At 61.0% G+C, this 22,608-nt stretch overlaps 1 protein-coding gene and 1 long non-coding RNA gene across 4 annotated transcripts in view; one reads left to right on the top strand and one right to left on the bottom strand.

Annotated features, from left to right (window-relative positions):
- LOC129043143 (uncharacterized) overlaps nt 1-7,620 on the top strand; it is a 14,479-nt gene extending 6,859 nt beyond the window's left edge. For 2 of the 3 annotated variants that reach the window (XR_010127134.1, XR_010127136.1), the window contains exons 2-3: nt 3,826-4,767; nt 7,445-7,620. This is a non-coding gene — a long non-coding RNA (uncharacterized LOC129043143). Of the gene's footprint in view, nt 1-149; nt 368-3,825; nt 4,768-7,444 lie in introns of those variants that run through there. The other variant, XR_010127135.1, reaches the window with a different exon arrangement.
- A 9,343-nt stretch (nt 7,621-16,963) lies between these two features.
- MAFA (MAF bZIP transcription factor A) lies at nt 16,964-19,620 on the bottom strand. The gene has a single exon (XM_054498749.2). The coding sequence runs from the start codon at nt 19,312-19,314 to the stop codon at nt 18,250-18,252; it is 1,065 nt and encodes a 354-aa protein (XP_054354724.2). The 5' UTR covers nt 19,315-19,620; the 3' UTR covers nt 16,964-18,249.
- Between the last annotated feature and the right edge of the window lie 2,988 nt (nt 19,621-22,608).

Here is a 22,608-nt window from a genome sequence, read left to right on the forward strand (position 1 = left end):
TCCCCATTGCCTGGTCCTCCACAGAAAGGCCCATCTGCCGACAAGACCACTGCTACCCTCCACCACCCTCCCTCCGCCACCCTCCACCACCCTCCCTCCGCCACCCTCCACCACCCTCCCTCCACCACCCTCCGCCAGGGCACCAGAATGCCAGGCCTCACTCATGATCAGCTGAGCACCAGCAGGCAGGTGAGAAGAGCCTTGAGTGTGGAGCAGGTCAACCAGCAACAGAGCCAGGGAGACCCACGGAGTCCACAGAGAATGGTAACAACGGCAGCAGCACCCAGAGACTGGCTCCCAGTGAGCTAAGCCCAGCCGCGACCCTTGGATGTGCCAGCTGATTTAATACTCATGATAAACCCAGTAGGTCAGTGCCACTATTATGAGAGAACTGAGGCACAGAAGGTCACATCCACCTCCCCAAAGTCAATGGCTAGGAGTAACGGAGCCAGGATTCTGCCAGGCAGGTTGGCCTCAGAGGCCACACTTCTTATCCCAATAATAAAAGTGAACAAGAACAGGATGAAGTTAGAGTGAGAGAGTGAGAGTGGTAACACTCATGCCATCAGAGAACAAGAGAAAGCTCAATGGAAACAGGTATTCACTGACAGGATTAAAACACAAAACAACAAATACAGAGAGACGGCCGGGCATGGTGGCTCACGCTTGTAATCCCAGCACTTTGGGAGGCCAAGGCAGGCAGATCCCCTGAGCTCAGGAGTTCGAGACTAGCCTGGGCAACATAGTGAAACCCTGACTCTACTAAAAATACAAAAATTAGCTGGGCATGTTGGGGCATGCTTGTACTCGGGAGGCTGAGGTGGGAGGATCACTTGAACCCGGGAGGCAGAGGTTGCAGTGAGTCCAGATTGTGCCACTGCTCTCTAGCCTAAGTGATAGAGTGAGATCCTATCTAAAAAAAAAAAAAAAAAAAAATAGAAGGCAGGAAGGAAATATTAGAAAAATGCAGAATTGATCCAGGAGGTCCAACTTCCAAAAGGAGTCAGAAAGAGAAAGCAGAGAAAAAGGTGGGGGATCAATGATCAAAGAACTAAACTGAGACCAGCGCCCAGAATGACAAGGCATAGGCCAGAAAGCAAGGCTCACCGAAGTCCAGCACAATGCAAGTGACACTTGTGCATCACTGTGGAATTGTAGGCCACTGGTGCCAAGGAACGCCCCAAAAAACTTCCAGAGGGGGGAGAAAACAGTCACATATGTCTCTCTCTCTCTCTCTCTCTCTTTTTTTAAGGATACAGGGAATTTTTTTTTTTTTTGAGTCAGAGTCTTGCTGTGTTGCCCAGGCTGCAGTGCCGTGGTGTCATCATAGCTCACTAAAACCTCTAACTCCTGGGCTCAAGCGATACTCCCACCTCAGCCTCCTGAGTAGCTGGGACTACAAGCAAGCACCACCATGCCCAGCTAATTTTTTAATTTTTTTGTATGGATGGAGGTCTCACTATGTTGCCCAGGCTGCAGCCAGGTTGGTCTCAAACTCCTGGACTCAAGTGATACGCCCACCTGGGGCTCCAAAACAGCTGGGAATACAGGCATGAGCCACCACGCCCAGCCACATACTGTCTCATAAAAAGGCAAAGCAACCCCCAAATGCAGAAGGAGCTGAGAAACCAAAGGAGTAGGCAGACAAGTTCAGCTTGTTGTTAGTGTGTTTTATGGGGGATCTTATGAACAGAAGAGTGGTCTTGGACAGCCACAAGACATGTAGATCTCCACACCATAATTCCCCAGACCCAGGGGTTATATACCATAGGGAAAGGGTACATGTGCTTCGGAGGGAATGGGGAGGAATTTGATCTAAAGGCAGGACTTACAGTATATGCTTTTATGCAAGAAACAACAGATAAACTGAAAATCTCAGAGGCATTCCTGGAACCAGTGTTAGTCAGAAGTCAGCACGGTGGATTAGCTTTCATGATATGTTACTTTAGCCTCCACACATACCAAGGATTAGTAGTAAAGATGGAACTGGACTTCCAGTAACTACACAGAAGCTCAAAGACAGAGTACCTTACAGATGCTGAGGAAAAGAGACTCCCAACAGCAAATTCTATACCCATCCAAACTATCTGTCTAGTGTGAGGAAATACTAATGACACTGTCAGATTTCTTAAATCTCAAAACACTTATCTCCCATGCATCTCTTCTGAAGAAGTATCTGAAGGATGCTCCCCTACAAGGAGAAGTCAACCAAGAAAGAGAAGGGGGTGCCAACACAGGTGAGGCAGGAGGGGCCAGCAGGCCTGGAGAGCAGCCAGTCCAGCTGTGGCAGGAAACTGGATGGCTCCTGCTGAAAGCTATCCAGGGAAAATAGCCTTCCTAGATTACACAATGCAAGTTTCTGTGTGGAAGCCATGTCACGAGAGATTTCTAAAATGATTAGAGCATTTAGGAAGAATTTGTTATTGACACATAGAAAACCAAACAAAGGAAAACCAGGAGGCAATTTTTAACTCCAGGAAAAACAAAGAAGTTGCTCAGGAAAGAGCATTTGATTACAATATATAACTTTGTTCAGGCAAGAACAATCCTTATGTAGTCGTGATAATGTAAATACGGAATATTTTTAAGCTAAAAGTATTGTGGGTTCTTTGTTTTTGTTTTTGTTGTTGTTGTTTTTTTTTGAGACGGAGTCTCGCTCTGTCACCCACGCTGGAGTGATGTAGTGGCGTGATCTCAGTTCACTGCAAGCTCCGCCTGCCGGGTTCACACCATTCTCCTGCCTCAGCCTCCCGAGTAGCTGGGACTACAGGCGCCCGCCGCCACGCCCAACTAATTTTTTGTATTTTTAGTAGAGACGGGGTTTCACTGTTTTAGCCAGGATGGTCTCGATCTCCTGACCTCGTGATCTGCCCACCTCGGCCTTTTTATGTTGTTGTTGTTGTTGTTGTTTTGGAGACAAGGTCTCACTCTGTCACCCAGGCTGGAGTGCAGTGGTGTGATCACAGCTCACTGCATCCTAGACCTCCCAGGCTCAGGCAATCCTCCCACCTCAGCCTCATGTGTAGCTGGGACTACAGGTGCATGCCACCATGCCCAGCTAATTTTTTGTATTTTTGGTAGAGATGGGATTTCATCACATTGCCCAGGCTAGTCTTAAACTCCCGGGCTCCAGCAATCTGCTTGCCTTGGCCTCCCAAAGTGCTGGGATTACAGGCATGAGCTGCTGCACCCAGCCTAAACTAAAAATGTTCACATAGTATATAGGGAGGGTGTGAGGCGGGGAAGAGCAAATGTGTAATGGAGTGAAATCCTAAACAATGCCTAAAATTAATAAATCAAGAAATAGTAACATAAACATTTTATTTAGAGATTTGGAGGTGTACTAGTCTGTTCTCGCACTTCTAATAAAGACGTACCCAAGACTGGGTAATTTGTAAAGAAAAAGAGGTTTAATGGACTTACAGTTCCACATGGCCAGGGAGGCCTCATAATCATGGCAGAAAGTGAAGGAAGAGCAAAGGCACGTCTTACATGGCGGCAGGCAAGAGAGCGTGTGCAGGAGAACCGCCTTTTATAAAACCATCAGATCTTGAAAGACTTATTCACTATCACGAGAACAGCACAGGAAAATCTCACCCCCATGATTCAATTACCTCCCACTGGGTCCCTCCCATGACACATGGGGATTACAGGAGCTGCAATTCAAGATGAATTAGGGTGGGGACACAGCCAAAACATATCAGGAGGTTCCTGGAAGAAACAGAGTTGAAAGCAGTTATCTTGCTGAGTTGGGGACTCAGGGCATAGGCAGGAGACTGCTGAGTTTTGTTTTACGTCTTACTACATTTGATTTATAAAAAACAGATGTGCATATGTCACTTTGAAAAAGCAAAACTGGATGTGGCTGATGCCAAAGTGACCTGCTCCAGAAGAGCTGCTAACAGAACAGCATCCCAGAAGGCCACAGAAGGGCTGAAGAGCAGAGCCCACACCTGCTATGGGTCACAAGAGGCCCTGGAGGCCATGGAGGCTACAGGGGCCCAGGTGGGACTTGCAGAATGAGAGTCCCAAGTATAGAATCCCTGGTGGGCACGGAGCAGAGACCAGGTCAGTGGGAGGGGTTGTCAGACCCTGTGGAGTGCCCCACCTGTGTGCCAGGCCCAGAACTGGGCTCAACTCTGATGGTAGCAGGTGGAAAGTAGACTGCACTACTGTGGGGGTGGGGGCATTCCTGGACACAGGGGGAAACCAGCTCACAGAACAGCCTGGGGTCTTCTTGCAGGAGGCCGTTTTGGCCCAGATCCCAAAGGAAGAGTAGAAGCCTCAGGGGGCAGGTGAGAACAGGGACAAGAGAGGGCAGGTCTCAGGACTGACTGAGCAACCCAGACTGACCTGGAGCAAACTGTGGAGCCACAGAAGGGTTTAGAGTGTTGCTGCAGGACAGTGGGGTCTGCAAAGATGCCTCTGGCTGCTATCTGGAAAATGGACAGGGGTGCTGGGCAGGGACTGGGCAGGGGTCTGGGCAGGGGCTGGACAGGGGTGCTGGGCAGGGTCAGTCCATCTCCATCCTGCTTTCCTTTTCTTTCTTTTCAACAAATATTGATGGAGCACCTCCTCGGTGCCAGGCGCTGCTGCAGCCTCTAGGAAATCAACCGTGGAAACACATGGACCCTGCCCTCCCGGCGCCAATGTCCTGGTGGTCAGGAGAGGTGAAGAAAACCAGCAAGAACCGGCACAGGAATCCGATGGCGGCAGCGCTGAGAGAAACAAGCTTGGAGGGGAAGGAGAGCTAGAGAGGCTGCATGGGTGAGGCCAGCTTCTTGAAAATCGAGGTGTGAGATTTGAGGAGGGCTCCGGAGAGAAGAGGGAAGAGGGCCCAGGGGAGAGATGAGCAAAGCTTCTGGGGTACAAACTGGGCTCCCTCACTCCACGTTTGGTCATTCCACAGCTTCCTAAACCACCCACCCAGGCAACCCCAACCCCCTACCCACCCACCCACCCACTCATCTACTCACCCCCAACCCACCACCCACCCACCCACTCATCCTCCCACTCACCCCCATATCCCCACCCACCCACCCACTCATCAACCTACCCACCCATCCATTCATTCACCCTCCTCCCACTCACCCACTCCCACCCATCCCCCATTCCCCCATGCCTCATTCTCCCATCCATCCATCTACCCACTCACCCACCCACCCTTCCATCCACCCACCCACCCATCACCCACCCACCCTTCCATCCACCCACCCACCCTTCCATCCACCCACCCACCCATCACCCACCCACCCTTCCATCCACCCACACACCCATCACCCACCCACCCTTCCATCCACCCACCCACCCATCACCCACCCACCCTTCCATCCACCCACCCACCCATCACCCACCCACCCTTCCATCCACCCACCCATCCATCACCCACCCACCCTTCCATCCACCCACCCACCCATCACCCACCCACCCTTCCATCCACCCACACACCCATCACCCACCCACCCTTCCATCCACTCACCCACCATCACCCACCCACCCTTCCATCCATCCACCCATCACCCATCCACCCTTCCATCCACCCACCCACCCATCACCCACCCACCCTTCCATCCACCCACCCATCCATCACCCACCCACCCTTCCATCCATCCACTCACCCATCACCCACCCACCCTTCCATCCACCCACACACCCATCACCCACCCACCCTTCCATCCACCCACTCACCCATCACCCACCCACCCTTCCATCCACCCACACACCCATCACCCACCCACCCACCCATCACCCACCCACCCTTCCATCCACCCACCCATCCATCATCCACCCACCCTTCCATCCACCCACACACCCATCACCCACCCACCCTTCCATCCACCCACCCACCCATCACCCACCCACCCTTCCATCCACCCACCCACCCATCACCCACCCACCCTTCCATCCACCCACCCACCCATCACCCACCCACCCTTCCATCCACCCACCCACCCATCACCCACCCACCCTTCCATCCACCCACACACCCATCACCCACCCACCCTTCCATCCACCCACCCACCATCACCCACCCACCCTTCCATCCATCCACCCATCACCCATCCACCCTTCCATCCACCCACCCACCCATCACCCACCCACCCTTCCATCCACCCACCCATCTATCACCCACCCACCCTTCCATCCATCCACTCACCCATCACCCACCCACCCTTCCATCCACCCACACACCCATCACCCACCCACCCTTCCATCCACCCACTCACCCATCACCCACCCACCCTTCCATCCACCCACACACCCATCACCCACCCACCCACCCACCCATCACCCACCCACCCTTCCATCCACCCACCCATCCATCATCCACCCACCCTTCCATCCATCCACTCACCCATCACCCACCCACCCTTCCATCCACCCACACACCCATCACCCACCCATCACCCACCCACCCTTCCATCCACCCACACACCCATCACCCACCCACCCTTCCATCCACCCACCCACCATCACCCACCCACCCTTCCATCCATCCACCCATCACCCATCCACCCTTCCATCCACCCACCCACCCATCACCCACCCACCCTTCCATCCACCCACCCATCCATCACCCACCCACCCTTCCATCCATCCACTCACCCATCACCCACCCACCCTTCCATCCACCCACACACCCATCACCCACCCACCCTTCCATCCACCCACTCACCCATCACCCACCCACCCTTCCATCCACCCACACACCCATCACCCACCCACCCACCCATCACCCACCCACCCTTCCATCCACCCACCCATCCATCACCCACCCACCCTTCCATCCATCCACTCACCCATCACCCACCCACCCTTCCATCCACCCACACACCCATCACCCACCCATCACCCACCCACCCTTCCATCCACCCACACACCCATCACCCACCCACCCTTCCATCCACCCACCCACACACCCATCACCCACCCTTCCATCCATCCACTCACCCATCACCCACCCACCCTTCCATCCACCCACACACCCATCACCCACCCACCCTTCCATCCACCCACCCACCCATCACCCACCCACCCACCCTTCCATCCACCCACCCATCACCCACCCACCCTTCCATCCACCCACCCACCCATCACCCACCCACCCTTCCATCCATCCACCCACCCATCATCCACCCACTCATTTGCCCATCCCCCCATTCCCCCACCATCCCATCCATCCACCCACCCATCCATCCACCCAACTGACCATCCACCTATCCACTCACCCACCTGTTCACCCATCTACACACCATTTATTCACCCACCATCAACCATCCATATATCCTTCCATCCAGCCACCATTCGCCCCTGTTGCTACCCATCCAGCTGTCTTCCTCATCTTTCTTGTCACACATCCAGCTGCCTGTCCGTTCATCCACCCATCACCTCATATGCTCCTTTTGTTTTTACCTCTTTCACCTTTCTCCATCTTCAAATGCAGATGTGATGGCTGGAGTGGAAGCTGACATTTTGGGCCAGGAGACCCTGGGAGTACAGGCCAAGATGAAAAGAGCCTCAATCCAGAGCGTTTTGTGAAGCAGTCACCACAGCCACCCTGGGCCATCAGCTTCTGGACTTTTACAACACAGAAATTAAATTTCCATTGAATTTGTTGGAGTCATTGTTCCTTTAGCTCTCTGTTACCTGTACTTACATCTCTCTGTGAGTCGCAGAGTTTTGCAGTTAAGGTATTAATATTATTGCGTCTCAAGGTGCCTCAGGTCAGAGGTTCCAAAGGTGAATGAGGGCACAGCTCTCTGTCTGAGACTCACAGTGGAGAAGCCTCCTCACCTTGCTCCTTCTCCCTGTCACCAAGAAAGGAGGTCCGGGGGAAGGAAGGGGTCTGTGTGGCCCTCCCGCCCCCACACTGTCCGTCTTGGATTCTGCCAGCCTGTGGGTGTGGGCAGCAGCTCAGCTTGGCCCTGGAATTTTCCATAAAGGTCTTTCCAGGTAAGAATGATTAGACAACATATTTTGTATTCATTATTATATAGCGTGTTTTAAATGTTATTTACGTGTATGTGGGTGGGTAAGATTTAATGGCTAAAGAGTGCTAGACAGCGGGAGCCAGGAGTGTGTCTGGGCTTGTCACATGAATTCCTGCAGAAATAATTCTCTTTTGGAGAATGCTGAACGTCATACCTTCCTGATCGTAACCTCAGCGTGGCCCTGAGCGCCCTGTCCAGGGCCCCAGAGTTTCTGAACTCAGCTTAAGTCAGCTCCCCAAACTCAGCAGAAAGTGGGAGGAGTTGGGGCTGTTCTGTCCCTAGTGCACAGGTCTGGGCAGGGCTAGGTTTTACCTTCTGGGAAGGGCTGTGGAAGGGAGGGTGAGGGGACAGACCCAGCAGATGAGAGGTTTGAAGAGGAGTGGGGACTGCAGTGATGGGCAGCGCACTCCGGCTGAGTAGAGAGAGGAAAGGCTTCTGGGAGCTGAGCTAGGCTGAGCTGGAGACCCCCCATGAACGGCAGCTCTGGGTGCCCCTCCCATGCCTGCCCCTTCCCTGCTCCCCTCCTGCCAGGAGCCAAGCTCTGTTCCCCCCGGCCCCTCTTCAAGCCCCACAGATGTGGCCAAGACATCTCCGGTCTTGGATTGGGGGCACCCCTGTAAATCCCGCCCCGGTGCACCTGGAGAGGCACATCCCACTCCACACCCTCCCCTCAGAACAGAGCCCCTTCTTCCAAGAAGCCTTCTCAGATTGGCGAAGGGCTTGCTGAATGGGCCCCTCTCTTTACTGCTCATGAGGACCCTGTGTGGATGTTGGATGGGAGGAGGTGGGGAGAACTCAGAGTCTTTTTACAGATGAGGTGATTGAGCCCAGAGAGACTGCCCCCGCTCTACCTCCAGCTGGGGAGGGGCAGAGGTCGGGCGACTCCAGTCCAGCCCCTCTGCCACCATGGCGTGAGTGGCCTGGTGACTGGGCCGGGGGGCTGGGGAGGTGCCCACCTGACCTAACCAAGGCCAGTGACGAGGTCCAAGGCCAGTGGAGGTCCCGTCTCCACCCACGCCCCACCGCCTGACCCGCCTCCAAGGCGATGGCAGCCCCCACCCTGCTCCAGAGAAGAGGCCTGGACAAGGTGGGAAGGGGACCAGAGCCTTTCCAGACTCGCCACCCCCGCGCGAGCCCTCCGCACCACCCGCACCTCTTGAGCTCTCACGTATGGTGGTGCCAGGGCGGTGCACCAAGCACCCTCAGATGTGCTGCGGGGCTGCCCTTCGGAGGCACCCGTGCTGGCCTCCTGCTCTTCCGTAAGGGCAGCGGTCCCAGGCAGGGCACGAGGCTGACAGAGTGTCCCGTCCCCCATGCAATACGCCCAGGACCCAGAGGGCAGAGACGGTGGGTGAGGAACCCTCTCTGCAGGGAACCGCCAGCAGGAACAGAAGTGTGAGGGGCAGGACCAGCTACCTCCCTGGACTTTGGCACCTCCCGCCTGTGTCCCCCACGATCCTCTACACAGAAGCAGGGGCCCCTGCTGCCCCCACAGTGGCCCCAGGATCTGTCCCCAGTTCCTCGCCGCCCTCCCTGCCCCCATCTCACGGCTGCTCCCCTGCAGCCGCTCCAGCCCCCGCTTTCTACACACAGGACCAGCCACCTAGCTGCTGGCGGCTGGCCAGGCCTCCTGGAGGCCCGGCGGGCTCTTCCCCCTCCCTCCCCGCCCTTTACCTCTCCCGATTTCCAGGCCACCCCCTGGCTTACTCTGCAATTCATCTTCCCGTCTCTCTTCCCATACCTGAGCCTCGTGCCGCCCGGGATTGCGGCGCCCGCGCCACCACGCTGGGGTGATGGTCCCAGCACTGCTGCTCTGGGTCCTGCCGCGCCCCAGCCCGAGCGTCTCACACACCGCGACTGCGTGTCTGGAAGTGCCGCCTCTTGACACCTCTGCTGCACCGTCAGTGCCCCACCCGGCAAAGCACAGCCCCTCCCCAGCACTGCAGCAAATGGGCAGGAGACCCCCGGGGAGCAGGGGCAACGGCAGGGCCCCAGTAGAGAGTGTGGAGCTGGAGCCGAGGCCGGGCCAGGCGCCTGCGCTGCCTAACGCTTCTAGGACAGACAAGCCGTGCTCCGTGCTCCGTGCTCCGGGACGAAGGGGGCTGTGGGGTCGGCAGAGGGCTTCCCGTGAGGAGGAGCACACCAGGAGTGCTGAGGCCGGGGGTGGGAGGCGGGCAGATCCCTCAGGAGCGTGGGCTGGAGGGCCGGGACAGCCATGGGCGGCTTCTGTGTGGAGGTGCAGCCTTGGGGTTGAAGAGAGGAGACCAGAGGCTGCAGGGAGAAGCTGGGGCTTGGTGGGGTGGCCCCAGCCAAGGCCCCTGTGTTTGAAACTCCCTTGTCGCAGAGGAGCCGTGGGCCACGCCCCTCCCCCAGGGCATCAGCTCCCCTGGGGCATCTGTACCAAGAGCTGGGCAGAGGCGGCGGCTGGAGAGGGGCCATCCAGGGCCTGTGGCTTCCTGGAGGACACGGCTTGTCCCTGAGACCCACCCCTCTGGGGGAGGTGACCAGACACCTGGGTCCCGGCCAGGAGACGGGGCAAGGGTGCTGCAGGAGAAGGGACTCCGGGACCCTCCTTCATAGAGGAGCCAGAGTCCCCTAGAGTCCCGCAGGGCCCCACTAGCAGCCTGGGGCTCTTCTGTGCCCAGCACCCAGCCTGCACCCTCACTGCTGCTCCCAGGCTGCTCCCGGGAGGCGATCAGGGCCCACGGGGCTGGCGCCTGACATGTTCCAGATACCTCCCTGTGTCAGCCTCTGAGAACTGGGAGAGAGGGAGGCAAAGGGGCCGTCCCCTGCGAGCTAGACCACGCTGAGCGGGAGGTGCAGTGGAGTCGGGGAGGCCCCACCACGCTGAGCGGGTGCCAGGAAGTGCAGTGGAGTTGGGGAGGCCCCAGGGCGGAGCCCGCCACATGGGAGGGAGGGGCTGGGCCACAGACGCAAGTCAGGGGCCGAGGTGGCTCTGTCTGGGAAGGCGGTGGCCTGAATGTGGAGAGGAATTATCCTCCAGGCTGGAACTGATCCCAGCTGCCCTCAGGACACCTAACTTGAGTGCCAAGGGTCAAGGGCACTGGAGTCCCAGAGGCCGGCATGGAGGAGGTGGCAAGGCTCAAGGGAACGCCAGGGTTGAAAGGGGCAGCAAGGGCTGCGGCTGAGGGGCTTCAGGCCTGGTGGGCTGCTGTTGGGGGGCGCCCCACCTTACTGCTCTCCACAGCCAGGTTGGGGTGCCTGGGGCGGTGGGCTGGGCCTGAAAGCCACAGGCCTCCTGCGCCCGCCCCTCCTGCGACCCCCACAGCCTCCCCCCCAAACCCCTGCATGCCCCCCCGCCCCTGCCCGGCGCTCCTCCCCGGCCGCGGGCTAATGGCTGTGACAGCTGGAGCCCTGGGCAGCTGAGCGGTGTCACTGCAAATTAGGCAGGCGCTGAGCCCGCCAGCCGCAAATTACTCTGTCACTGCTCCCCGTGCGGGCTGCCCACTGTGTGTGGGGGTCGAGGGTGTGGGGTCCAAGCCACTCCCACCTTCCTGCCACCTCCTGATTCGGGGTACACTCCCTTCCCCCATCCCCCACTTCCTCCACCTCCCAGGTGAGGAAGCGGTTTCTCCTCCTCCTGGGCCAGCCTCCTGCCTCGGACCCTCTCCCAGGCCCCGCCTCCTCCCCCACAACTTCCGAGTCCTCCGAGCGCTGGTCCCACTTCCCGGGCCCTGGCTGCCCCTGCCCCGCCAGCCTCCCCTGCCGCCCCAGACTCCCTAATTCAGGGTCCCCCGGCCGCCACCCTCTCCCAGGGAGCCCAGGGATTCAAATGCCTCCTCTCAGGGACCCTGCAGGGTACTCCTGTCGGAGCTGCCTGCCCCCACCTCGAGACCCCCTAGGAGCTAGGCTCAGCCAAGACCCCGCAGGCCTCCACCCTCCCCGGCTCAGCCCACAGCCTCGGGCTCTCCCTGCTGACCCACATGCTGCACCCCCAAAGTCCACCCTGTGCTGCCCCTCCCCGTGCACCCTCAGGGATTACACCATCAAGGTCGAACACAGAACCTGCATCCACCTCACGCCCCGACTTTCCACGCCCCTCCCAGCTCCTGTCAGGAAAGGTCTCCCCCAGGTCCGTCCCATCCACGCTCTCCGGGACCACCTGGGCCCTTGCCCTCGTCTCAGCCTTTGCTGCCCCCAACAACCTGCCAGGACCCTCAGCCTTAGGGAGGTGGGCCCCTGTGAGGGTGGGGCCAGGCTGGGCTTGAATCTGGGACAGTGGGGGCACTCAGGCCCTGCCCCGCACCCTTGCTGGGCCTCCCCAGCCCTCGGCTGGACTCCGTGGCCAGGAACTGCTGACCAGGCACCCAGGCCCAGGGACGGCAGAGGCAGGGCTGCTTCAGCCCTGAGGGCAGTGGAAAGGAGTGGGGGCTAGGCAAGGGAAAGCATGGACCCCACAGGGCTGGTGGCCCTTTCCTGTCGTCCAAATGTCAGCCCATCACCTCTGTGTCTGACTCAGAAACCCCGAGTATCTGCTTCCCCGAGTGGCCGGCAGGTGGGGAGACCAAGGCCCCCTGGGGAGAAGGCCAGGTTCTTCCTGATACCCACCCTGTTCCATGTCCCCAGGCCCTGGGCCAGGGATGGCTTTGCCCTTCCTCCAGGCCCAGGGTGGGGGTGTTGGGTCCCCAGGCTCCCCACCATACTCAGTGGCAGGTCACAGCCCTGGCCCTGGGCCAGAACCCTTGGTGACACTATGACCTGCACAGGCCTGTCGGACAGGCCCCTTCAGGGCCCTCCAGGGCTGAGCCAAGTCCCTGCTGAGCAAATGGAGCCTTCAGCCCCCCACGATTGGCTGGGCTGGTTAGTGATGGTTCCAACCAGTGGCTTGCACCCCACATCCATCCCTGGAAGAGGGCGTGACCCTAGAGAGCCTTCAGCACCTGGCAGTGGAGGATAAGGCTTCCATCCTGGAAGGCATCTGGGCCCCTCACGGTGGCTCCAAGGACCAGGGCTGGGAGAGAGGTGGCAAGGAGAGGCCAAGGCAGCCAGGGCAGGGCAGGGCCAGGACACCTCCTCCCGGACAGGGTGGGCTGGGCTGAAGCGAGCAGACAGTGGCTGAGGACCGCATTTCACTGGAGAGACCTATGTCAGAGCCCACTGTGGCCAGCCCACTGGCCCCAGGCCCGGTGAGGAGGAGCTGAGGGATCTAATTCTGATTCCTTGCTGGCCACACAACCTCCCTCAGCCGGGAACCCCAGAGGACCGGCCCAGACAAAACCATGGGGTTGATTTGTGTGTGGGGCCAGTGGGTCCACATGCATGCGTCTGGGTGTAACTCCACCCTCATGTGTGCCAGCCAGGTGTATGCAGGGCCACAAGTGTGTCTGCTATTGTGTGTCCGGGTGGGTAGAGTCTGCTCCCACATTCTGGGCTGTCTGCATGCATGTGTGCCCATGTATGTGTGCACGTGCCACAGCGTACCCACCCTTGTGCTGAGGCTGGGGCAGAGAACACCTCCGCTTTGTCCTGGCCCTAATCTCAGAGCCGGCTCTATAGGAGGCTGGGGGGGGGCCCTGCCGACAGCCACCCACTGTGACGTGCTGGGGGGCAGTGGGGGGAGGAAACAGGGCCACACTTGGCCCAGCACCTGGGAATGGCAGGGGAAGGAGGGAAGACCCTGGCCTTCTCCTGTGAGCACCCCCAGCCCAAGCCCTGCGCGTGGCTGAGGGGGGCTTAAGGCAGGAGACCAATGACCATCCAGGTGGGCTGCAGGGCACAGGCGCGTGTGCGCGTGGGGGGTCCAGGTGGGCTGTCGGGCACAGGCGCGTGTGCGCGTGGGGGGTCCAGGTGGGCTGTCGGGCACAGGCGCGTGTGTGCGTGGGGGGGTTCAGGTGGGCTGTCGGGCACAGGTGTGTGTGTGGGGGGGGGGTCCAGGTAGGCTGTCGGGCACAGGTGTGTGTGTGTGGGGGTTCGGGTGGGCTGTCGGGCACAGGCGCGTGTGCGCGTGGGGGGTCCAGGTGGGCTGTCAGGCACAGGCGCATGTGTGCGTGGGGGGGGTTCAGGTGGGCTGTCGGGCACAGGTGTGTGTGTGTGGGGGTTCGGGTGGGCTGTCGGGCACAGGTGTGTGTGTGTGGGGGGGGGGTCCAGGTAGGCTGTCGGGCACAGGTGTGTGTGTGGGGGGGTTCGGGTGGGCTGTCGGGCACAGGTGTGTGTGTGTGTGGGGGGTCCAGGTAGGCTGTCGGGCACAGGTGTGTGGGGCGGGGGGGGTGGGTCCAGCTGGGCTGCTGGGCACAGGCGAATGGCGGGGGAGTGCGGCCAGTGCTCCTGGGCTCATGTGTCCAGTGTGTGCCATGGGTGTCCACCCAGGCCCAGGGCCTTAACCCCGGCCCCTTCAGCCTCTCCCTGCTGTCTGGGAAGAGACAGCTCCCATTGGTGGGAGGTGGGACACAACTCCTGGGGCCACATATCTGAGCTGCCCCAGGAACACTAGGTCCTCACGCTGCACCCTGTTCAAGGCAGCCTCAGGCTCCAGCGTCCTCTCCCAGGGCTCACACGGGGCCGAGTGTCATACGCAGGACACTCAAGTTGGTGTCTCCCTCAGGAGCTCCTGAGCCAGGGCTGTCACCTGGGTCCCTGCTGTGGGCCCCCAGTGGGCACGTGGGGTGGGTGGGGTGGTGGCCGGGGTGTGTGGGAGACAAGCCCTACCCTCTGGGCTCAGGCAGCCTCCTCCAAGAAGGCAGAGGATGGCACCTTCGAAGTGCCAGGAGTCCCTGCCTGCCTGCTATGGTTCTGGGTGACGGCGGCGGGGGCGGGGGGCACCCAGGCCAGGCACCATCACTGACCTCTGGGGACATCCGGGGGGGGAGGGGGTGAGGTCAGCTGCTCTTCCAGGATGGGTCAGGGGTTAGGGTCCCAGGAGCTGAGCAGAGGATGCTGTGATCGCCCCTTCCAGGGGCCCTCCAGCTCCCCTCAGCCCCACGAACCTTGGTGCTGCCTTGCACACAAGGGACACACATGCTCACGAGTGCGGTTGGCACTCCAGCTCTGCTGCCCTCCAGGGCCCTAGGCCCAGTGAGGAGGAGCTGAGGGATCTAGTTCTCTGATTCCTTGCTGGCCACACAACCTCCCTCAGCCGGGAACCCCAGAGCTGCCCACCCTTCCCCACTGCCAGCTCCAGCCAGGTCTGGCTGCAGCAGGCCCTCCTGAAGAGTCACACTGGTCCCAGGGACGCCCTCGGGGCAAACTGAGGCCTCTAGCCAGCCCTGCCAGCGGTACAGAGTCTGGGTCAGGTGTGTGCCACTGGTCCAGGCCTGTGCTGTGTGGGTGGGCACGGGTGCAACTGCAGCCAAAGGCGCTTTCCACACATGGCCATCTTCCCGAGGGGTTCACGGATCCCCCAGAATGGTTTTCAGAAAAGTTCTGTCTGGGAACGCAGGAATAAGAAGTCCCCTGCCCGCAGGGGTCCCCACGTCCCAGTGCTCACCTGCCTGCTCCACCTTGTGTGTGGTGGAGAGAGGGGAACAGACAAAAGAGAGAAAGAGAAAGGGGAGACAAAATAGAAAACAGGAAAGTGAACTGACTCCAGCAGCAGCACCTGCTAAGGCCCCACAGCTCGGGCCCGGCCATGCTGCAGAGGCGGCTAGATCCGGTGGCAGCCCGGGCACATGCCGCAGCGGGGTTCCTCTGAGTCCCAAACCCAGCAAGCCTCCAGCAGCACCCACAGGCCCCGTGCACCAGGAGGCCCAGTTCCAGCCCCTGAGTGCAGGGCTCCCAGACGCCTGGGGTGGGGGTAGGGGGCAGGGAGGGTGACACAGCTCCCACCCTAGAAAGGCCGCCTCTGTTACAGGCTGCCGGAAGCCGCTGGGTCCTGCACTTTCTTGGCCAGGAGAAGGGCTCTGTGCAAAGGGCTCCTGGGGGCGGCGATGGTGAAAACTAAGGTGTCCCATGTGCTCTGCTCTTTACAACTTCGGACTACGAAAAATGAGCCAGCAGATTCCCGTCCGAGAATGTGCCGAAGGCGCCCCGCCCCTCCGTGGGGAGAGATGGCGTCTGTGAGCGAAGGCCCGGGCCGGGCGGCTGAGCCACCCATGGCTGCCTGGAACCCGCCTGTCCCTGCCAGCATAGTCTCTTCAACTCCATCTTCCGCCCCACATTTCTGTAATTCCCACCAGCATTTTCCTCCACAGAGATGCCTTCACGGCCAGCTCCCCTGCTGGGATTCTGCTTGAACTCCCACGGAGACCCAAAAGCAAAGGGAGAGGTGGCAGGGACTGACAGAGGACTCACCTTCGTCTCTTCCTCCAGGTCTCTCCGCTTGAAATGATAAAACAAACTCAGGAGACTCACTCACAGAGAATTCCGTCCCGTCCCCAGAAAGAACTTCCACTTACCCCCAACGGAAAAGCAGCACAGCCCCCTCCCAAAAAAGGCAAGTTTGGGGAGCCCCTGCAGGCCAGAAGCCCCCTCTCCAAATTTGCAAACCACGGACCCTCACCTGCCTTTCTTCTGGCAGTGAAGGGAGGGAACCATCAACGACGAGTCCTGCAGCCGCCCTGGGCCCTGTGAACTGAGATTTCTGGAGTGCTGACTCCTCCCGGGTGCTCCCAGTCCATGCCCAGCCAAGCCGTTCAGAGGACCAAGGGCAGGCTGCGCCTTCAGGTGGGAGACGGGCAGACTCCAAGGGCTGAGGACAGTTCTGGCCACCAGGATGCAGCAATGTGTCCCACCAAGGACACCTCCTGCCCTGCACCCCCAGCCTGCCTCAGTGACTCTCCCCAAAAGCCCCTCTGCCTTCTTCGCCGAGGGCAGAGGCAGAGGGCACAGGTCTGCGGAGTGCAGGCCGGCTGACGGTGCCTGGCTGCTCAGTTTCTCCCTGGTCCTGCCGTCACCCAGGGCCCGTCCGTCACCCAGGGCCAGCACAAAGCCCAATGCAGGGCCTTCTTCTTCCTTCAATTCAGGGAGAAACACGGCAAAACTGAAAGCCACCGACCAACCAGCCAGGCTGCAGTGACTTGGATCTAAACGGATTTATTTTGTGTATTTTTTCTTTTTCTCAGTTTCGTAGCAAATGAAAAAAGAACTCAACGAAAACCAACTACACAACAAAACTTTCAACGAGTCGGCGCGCCTTCCACTCCGAGTACTCAGGGGAGGGGTGCGGACCGGCTGGAATCCCAGTGATGGCCCCTGAGGGCCTCGGAAAACAGGCAGATCCTCCAGGCGCCTGGCCCAGCCTACAGGGCCCGGAGCACCCGCCTCCTCGCCCTCTCTCCCGGCTAGTCCAAAAAGCGATGAAGCATTGAAGAAAGATTCCACAAACAAAACGAAACACAATTTAAATTAAAATAAAAACACTTTCTCCACCCGCCCCATGCCAGGAGGCTCTGGCCCAAGCCTCCTCTTAAAAAAAAATTTTTTTTTCTGCTAGAAATACTGTGCATTACTTTTTTCTTTCACTTCTCTTGAAGGTTAAAACAAGATGTATTTCCCCAGGAGTTACAGATATGTTCTGGTGCATAGAGAGACAGCAGCTCAGGATCCGGGCCAGCCCCCACCCGGCGGAGCACAGGACCCCCCCCTCCCCCCCCCCCCCCCCCCGTTGAGCATAGTAGGACAGCAGGCCTGGACACAGCACGGGTGACGTCCCTGGCTTCAACCTCCAAGGAACGCCGGTAGGAGGGTCGGGGGCAAGCGGGGAGGGGGCAGGCAGGGGCCGGGCCCCTTCTGGCGAGCGACTCATGCTGCGACTCGCGACTGAGGGCGGACCCCGGCTGGGGAAGGAAGGGGCTTCCTCCAAGGTTTTCTTTTCTAATCACCAAGCATAATAAATATAAATACTTCGAAAATAAGACCAATTTTAAAACGGGGAGGGGAAGTTAAAAAAGGCAAGGAAAGGGAGGCTGAGAAGAGAACGAAGGAGGGCAGGGGCAGGCAAGGGCCACCCGGGAAGGGACGGCAGCGCAGTCCCTCTAGGCTGGCAGGGCGAAGGTGGGAACGGAGAACCACGTTCAACGTATGTACAAGTGGACGCTTGGAAAAAAGTTAGACCTGGCTCAAGTTTCCTTAGAAATCACCGTTCTCCGCGCAACCTCAGGACGGCGACCCGGGCCGACGCGCGCGAACGGGGGCCGGGAGCGAAGGGGCCTCTAGCCCCGCGCCCGCAGACTTGGCAGCGGGGCCAGCACGGCCGGGCCGGGCCTGGTGTCCACGTCCTGTACCGCGGAGTCCGAGCCGAGGCCCCGGGAGGCCTGCGCGAACTTGTCCCCGGCGACGGCGGCGCGGGCTCGGGGTCCGGCGCCTACAGGAAGAAGTCGGGCGCACCCTTGGCCCCGCCGGGACCGGCCTGCGGCGGCGAAGGCTCCCGCGGGAAACCGGCCCCGCCCGCGCCCCCGGGGCCGCCCCGGCCCGCCAGCTTCTCGTATTTCTCCTTGTACAGGTCCCGCTCTTTGGCCAGGCGCCCCACCTCCAGCTTCAGCTGCTCCACCTGGCTCTGGAGTTGGCACTTCTCGCTCTCCAGAATGTGCCGCTGCTGCACCCGCTTGAAGCGGCAGGACTGCGCGTAGCCGCGGTTCTTGAGCGTGCGCCGCTTCTGCTTGAGCCGGATGACCTCCTCCTTGCTGAAGCCGCGGAGCTGCCGGTTCAGCTCGCGCACCGACATGGACACCAGCTGGTCGTCGGAGAAGCGCTCCTCCAGGCGCACGTGGTGGCCCGCGCCACCGCCTTGTCCCGCGCCGCCATGGTGGTGGTGGTGGTTGTGGTGGTGGTGGTGGGCGGCGTGGTGGTGGTGGGCGGCGTGGTGCGCGCCGTGGTGGTGGCCGGCGCCCATGTCGTCCGCGCCGCCGCCGCCCGCGAAGCCCGGGCCGCGGAAAGCCTCGTAGGCCGCGGCGGCCGCCGGGTGGTGCGCGCCGTGGTGCGCGCCGTGGTGGCCGCTGCCGATAAGCGCCTCCACCGCGTCCTCGGGCGTCAGGTTGAGCGCCTCGGGGTTGAGGTGATGCTGGTAGCCGCTCATCCAGTACAGATCCTCCAGCGCCGGCTTCCCCGAGGTGCCCCCGACGGCGCCGGGGCCCCCGCTCGGCGGCCCGGGGACGCCCCCGGCCTGAGACGCGCCGCCGCCGCCCCCCGCGCCGCCGCCGCCGCCGGTGCCCGGGCTGGGCGCGCAGAAGCTGGGCGAGGAGGGCACGGAGGAGCAGGGCGTGCTGAGCGGCGTCGAGGACAGCGAGCCTGGCGGCAGGCGGTGGCAGAAGCGCTCGGCCTCGGGCGGCTCCTTCTTCACCTCGAACTTCATCAGGTCGAAGTCGTTGACGTACTCGATGGCCAGCGGGCTGCTGGGCAGCTCGGCGCCCATCGCCAGCTCCGCGGCCATCGCCCGGGGCCCGCGCCCGGCCGCGCCCCGACGGGCGGCGTGGGAGTGGGGGGGGAGCTGCGGGCCTCTCCCCCCCCTGCTCCCCGCGGGCGGCGGTCCCGGCGGGGGCGGGGGGGCGCCGGCGCGGGGCGGCGGCGCCGAGGGGCTCAGGGAAAAGTTTCACGTGGTCAACTCCGGGGCGGCGCGCTAGGGGCACCGCTGGCCAGGTGTCTCGGGCGACCCCGGGCCCGCGTCACCCCCTCTGGCTGCTCCGGGCCTGCTCCCGCAGCCCACCCGCGCCGCCGGCCGGCCCCGCCTCCCACGGCTAAACGCGAAGCCGCGCGCGCCCCTTTATAGAGCCGGGTGCCTGGGCCCGCCTCCCCGGGAGGGGAACGCGCCCCCGGGCCAATCGGAGCCCCAGCCCCGCCGCCCTCATTTGCTTATCCCCATGGCAACTCAGAGCCCAGCTGTCAATCTCCTGCGGGAAACAGCTGTGGGAAGGGGTGGGGACGGGCCGCCGGCGAGAGGAGAGGGCAGGGCCCTCTGGTGGCCATCACGGGGCACTGCACGGGCAGAGGGCGCGCCGCCTCAGGGGGCAACTGCGGTCTCCAGGGGCCTCAGCTCCCAGACCCGGCGGCCGGAGAGTTCGGGGAAGCAGACGGGGGCCGCGCCCGGGGACCCCCTCGGGGCCTCGTCCGCCTCGGGCCACGCGGCGGGACGCCCCCTCGGCCCCCTGGGTTTGCGGCCGGGCCTGGGGGCCGGGGGCAGCTCCGCTAGCGGCGGCGGCGGCAGCGGGACCTCCGGGCCTCTGGACACGGGTGACACCGCGCGGCCCGGCAGAGCGCGGCGCGCTGAGTGGGTTATTTTTAGCCCGCGGCTCAGGCGCGTTCAGGAATTTGGTCAACAAAGTTGCCGGCACCGCCGGGCACCGGGAAGCACGGGGCGGGCGGAGGGGGACACACGCGTGTGGGGCGGCGCGAGGGGCCGGGGACGGAGGGCCGGCGTGTGGGGGCCGCGGAAAGCGCAGGACTGTGGGGGTCGCGGGACGACGCGGGTGGGTGCGAGCGGCGGGGGCGGGGCCCACGGGCTGGCGGCCCCTCAGGGCGTTAGGAATCCCCGCCCAAGCGGCCCACCACTGCCCAGTTTCGCCCCCGGCAGGGCTGGAGGCGCCTCGCTGGGCCTGGAGTGGGACGCGGGTAACTGAGACGGGAAGGCGGGGATTTCCACCTGGCGGCCGTGCACCTGCTGGGAGGAGACGGCTCCAGTTCACGGGGCAAAGGAGGTGACGATGGGCGGTGGGCCTGTGACCCCAGGTCCCCGACACCAGCGAGCTGGGTGATGGGAGGGTTGCGCCAGGAGTTATAAGGCCGGTGACCCGAAGTGGGCCTATTGTTTTTTCTCGAAATTCTCTCCATTGCTGTTCTGTGACTTCAGCAATTAAAAAAAAAAAAAAGTCTAAAATGTAACCACCTGTGTAGAGAAAAAAGCCTGGAAGGAGTTGCTCAGAGGCCACAAGGAGGCCTGGTCACGGCGCCACAGATTTAGTGCCAGGCCCTCACCTCCTTCCCTCTACAAAGATCTATTGTTTTGTAACAAGAAGACGGTCATGCAGTGAGGACTGAACATCTGCTTCCTAAGGTGTCTCAGGGTGTCCCTGGCCCTTCCCTGGGCCCTCCCACTGCTCTGGGCAGAGCTGAGACTGCTGATTTGGGAAGACCAGGCCTTCCTCTATGCAAGGCAGGGCCAAGGACAGCATGAGGACACACCTGCAGGGACCCCTCTCCCCCTGATCCTGTCCCGGAGGGGGCTCTGAGCTCCCCACCCTTCTACAGATGAAGAAATGAAGTGGGCATGCAGCAGAGCCAAGTCCCCACACTGGGTACCTGGACTTGAGACCACACGAGTGGTCAGCCAGCCAGGGGTGTGGGGTTTCCTTTATGGCACCCCGTGTTGAGAGGGAGGCCCGGGAAGGGAGGATGCCACCGCGCAGTGGAGCTGGTGGTCGTCGAGGTTGTCTGCACCTGCAGCTCCACTACAGGCCTTGGAGCTACAGGGCCCTTCCACGGCCCCTCCAAGGGGTTAGCAGCATTTCTGGGCATCACACCCTGGCAGCCCTGGGGCACACTGGAAAGGGGGTTGAGGAGGAAAGAGAGAGTGTTTGCATTGGGCTGTGTCCCCACTGTCCCCCCCTCCCGCCCGTCGCACTCTGGCTCCTGCCGGGGGAAGTAGACCAGCGGAGGGTGTTTGGTCACCAGCCCAGGAGGACTCCGGCACACCCGTGGGAATGAAGGAGGCGCCTGACCTCAGGCTGTTGCAGTGGGAACCTTCCCAGGGGCCACAGCTCTGACCTGAGGCTGAGGGATGCTGACCCCACAGCCATGCTTGGACTCAGTGGCACCCCCATCCCGCCACCACCCACAGGAAGCCTAAGTGCCTCATCTTGCTCTGAGAGGTGGGAGAAGGTGGTGGAGGCTGGGGTGGCCTGAAAGATCGACCCTAACCCACCCACCCCAAGCCTGCCAAGCCCTCCTTGAGGCTTGGTGCTGTCACCACCAAGCCAGGATGGCTCCCTAGAATTCGCCGGTGCACCGCTGTTCCCTGGGCTCCCAGAAGCGCTCTCCCTTCCCACCAGCCTCCCAACCCAAGGGCTTCTCACACCCTCCAAACTTTCAGCATTTGGTCCTCACAGAATTCCGCAGGGGCAGTCTGTGTGGCTGGGTAACTCAATGCACCCAACAGGCTTCTCTTGAGCACCTAGTGTACGTCAGCCAGCCTGCCTAGGGGACACATCCCATCAGGGAGGTGGCCAGGGTCCCTTGTTGAGAAGCCCCCTGGAGCTTGATGGCACAAGTATTATTTCATCCATGGGCTCTGTAAGGGGGAGGTGTGTCCTGGGAATGGGGCACAGCTTGCCTCTGGTCCTGACAGCTGGGAGGACTTGGGGTTTGGGGTAACAGAACAGCTGATGGATGGTGCCAGTGGGCAGGGTCTTCACACCCAGGCCTGGCAGATGGTGACAGCTGTCGGACAAAACAGCTGCTTGTGACACCTCCACAGGACTGCTCCCTGCAGCTGGTTGGGCTTCCTCACAGCATGGCTGCTGGTTCCCAGTGTGTGCATCCGAGAGAGGAAGGTGGAGGGATGCACGTGCCTCAGAAGCCACTGCACCATGCTGGTGGTCCTCGTGTGTAGAGGTCGGCCACCCCCCTGGGCAGGGGTACGGACACTGTCTGTGTAGGTCATGTGAGGAAGGGGCCTGTGGGCTGAGATGCACTGTTGCAGTGTTTTTGGAAAATACAGTCTGCCGAGTGGGCC

The sequence above is a fragment of the Pongo pygmaeus genome, chromosome 7 (genome assembly GCF_028885625.2).
Source record: "Pongo pygmaeus isolate AG05252 chromosome 7, NHGRI_mPonPyg2-v2.0_pri, whole genome shotgun sequence".
Lineage (NCBI taxonomy): Eukaryota > Metazoa > Chordata > Mammalia > Primates > Hominidae > Pongo > Pongo pygmaeus.

Bases quoted from the DNA above. Each gene is read 5' to 3' on its own strand.
- MAFA (XM_054498749.2), bottom strand. From the start codon at position 19,314: ATGGCCGCGGAGCTGGCGATGGGCGCCGAGCTGCCCAGCAGCCCGCTG.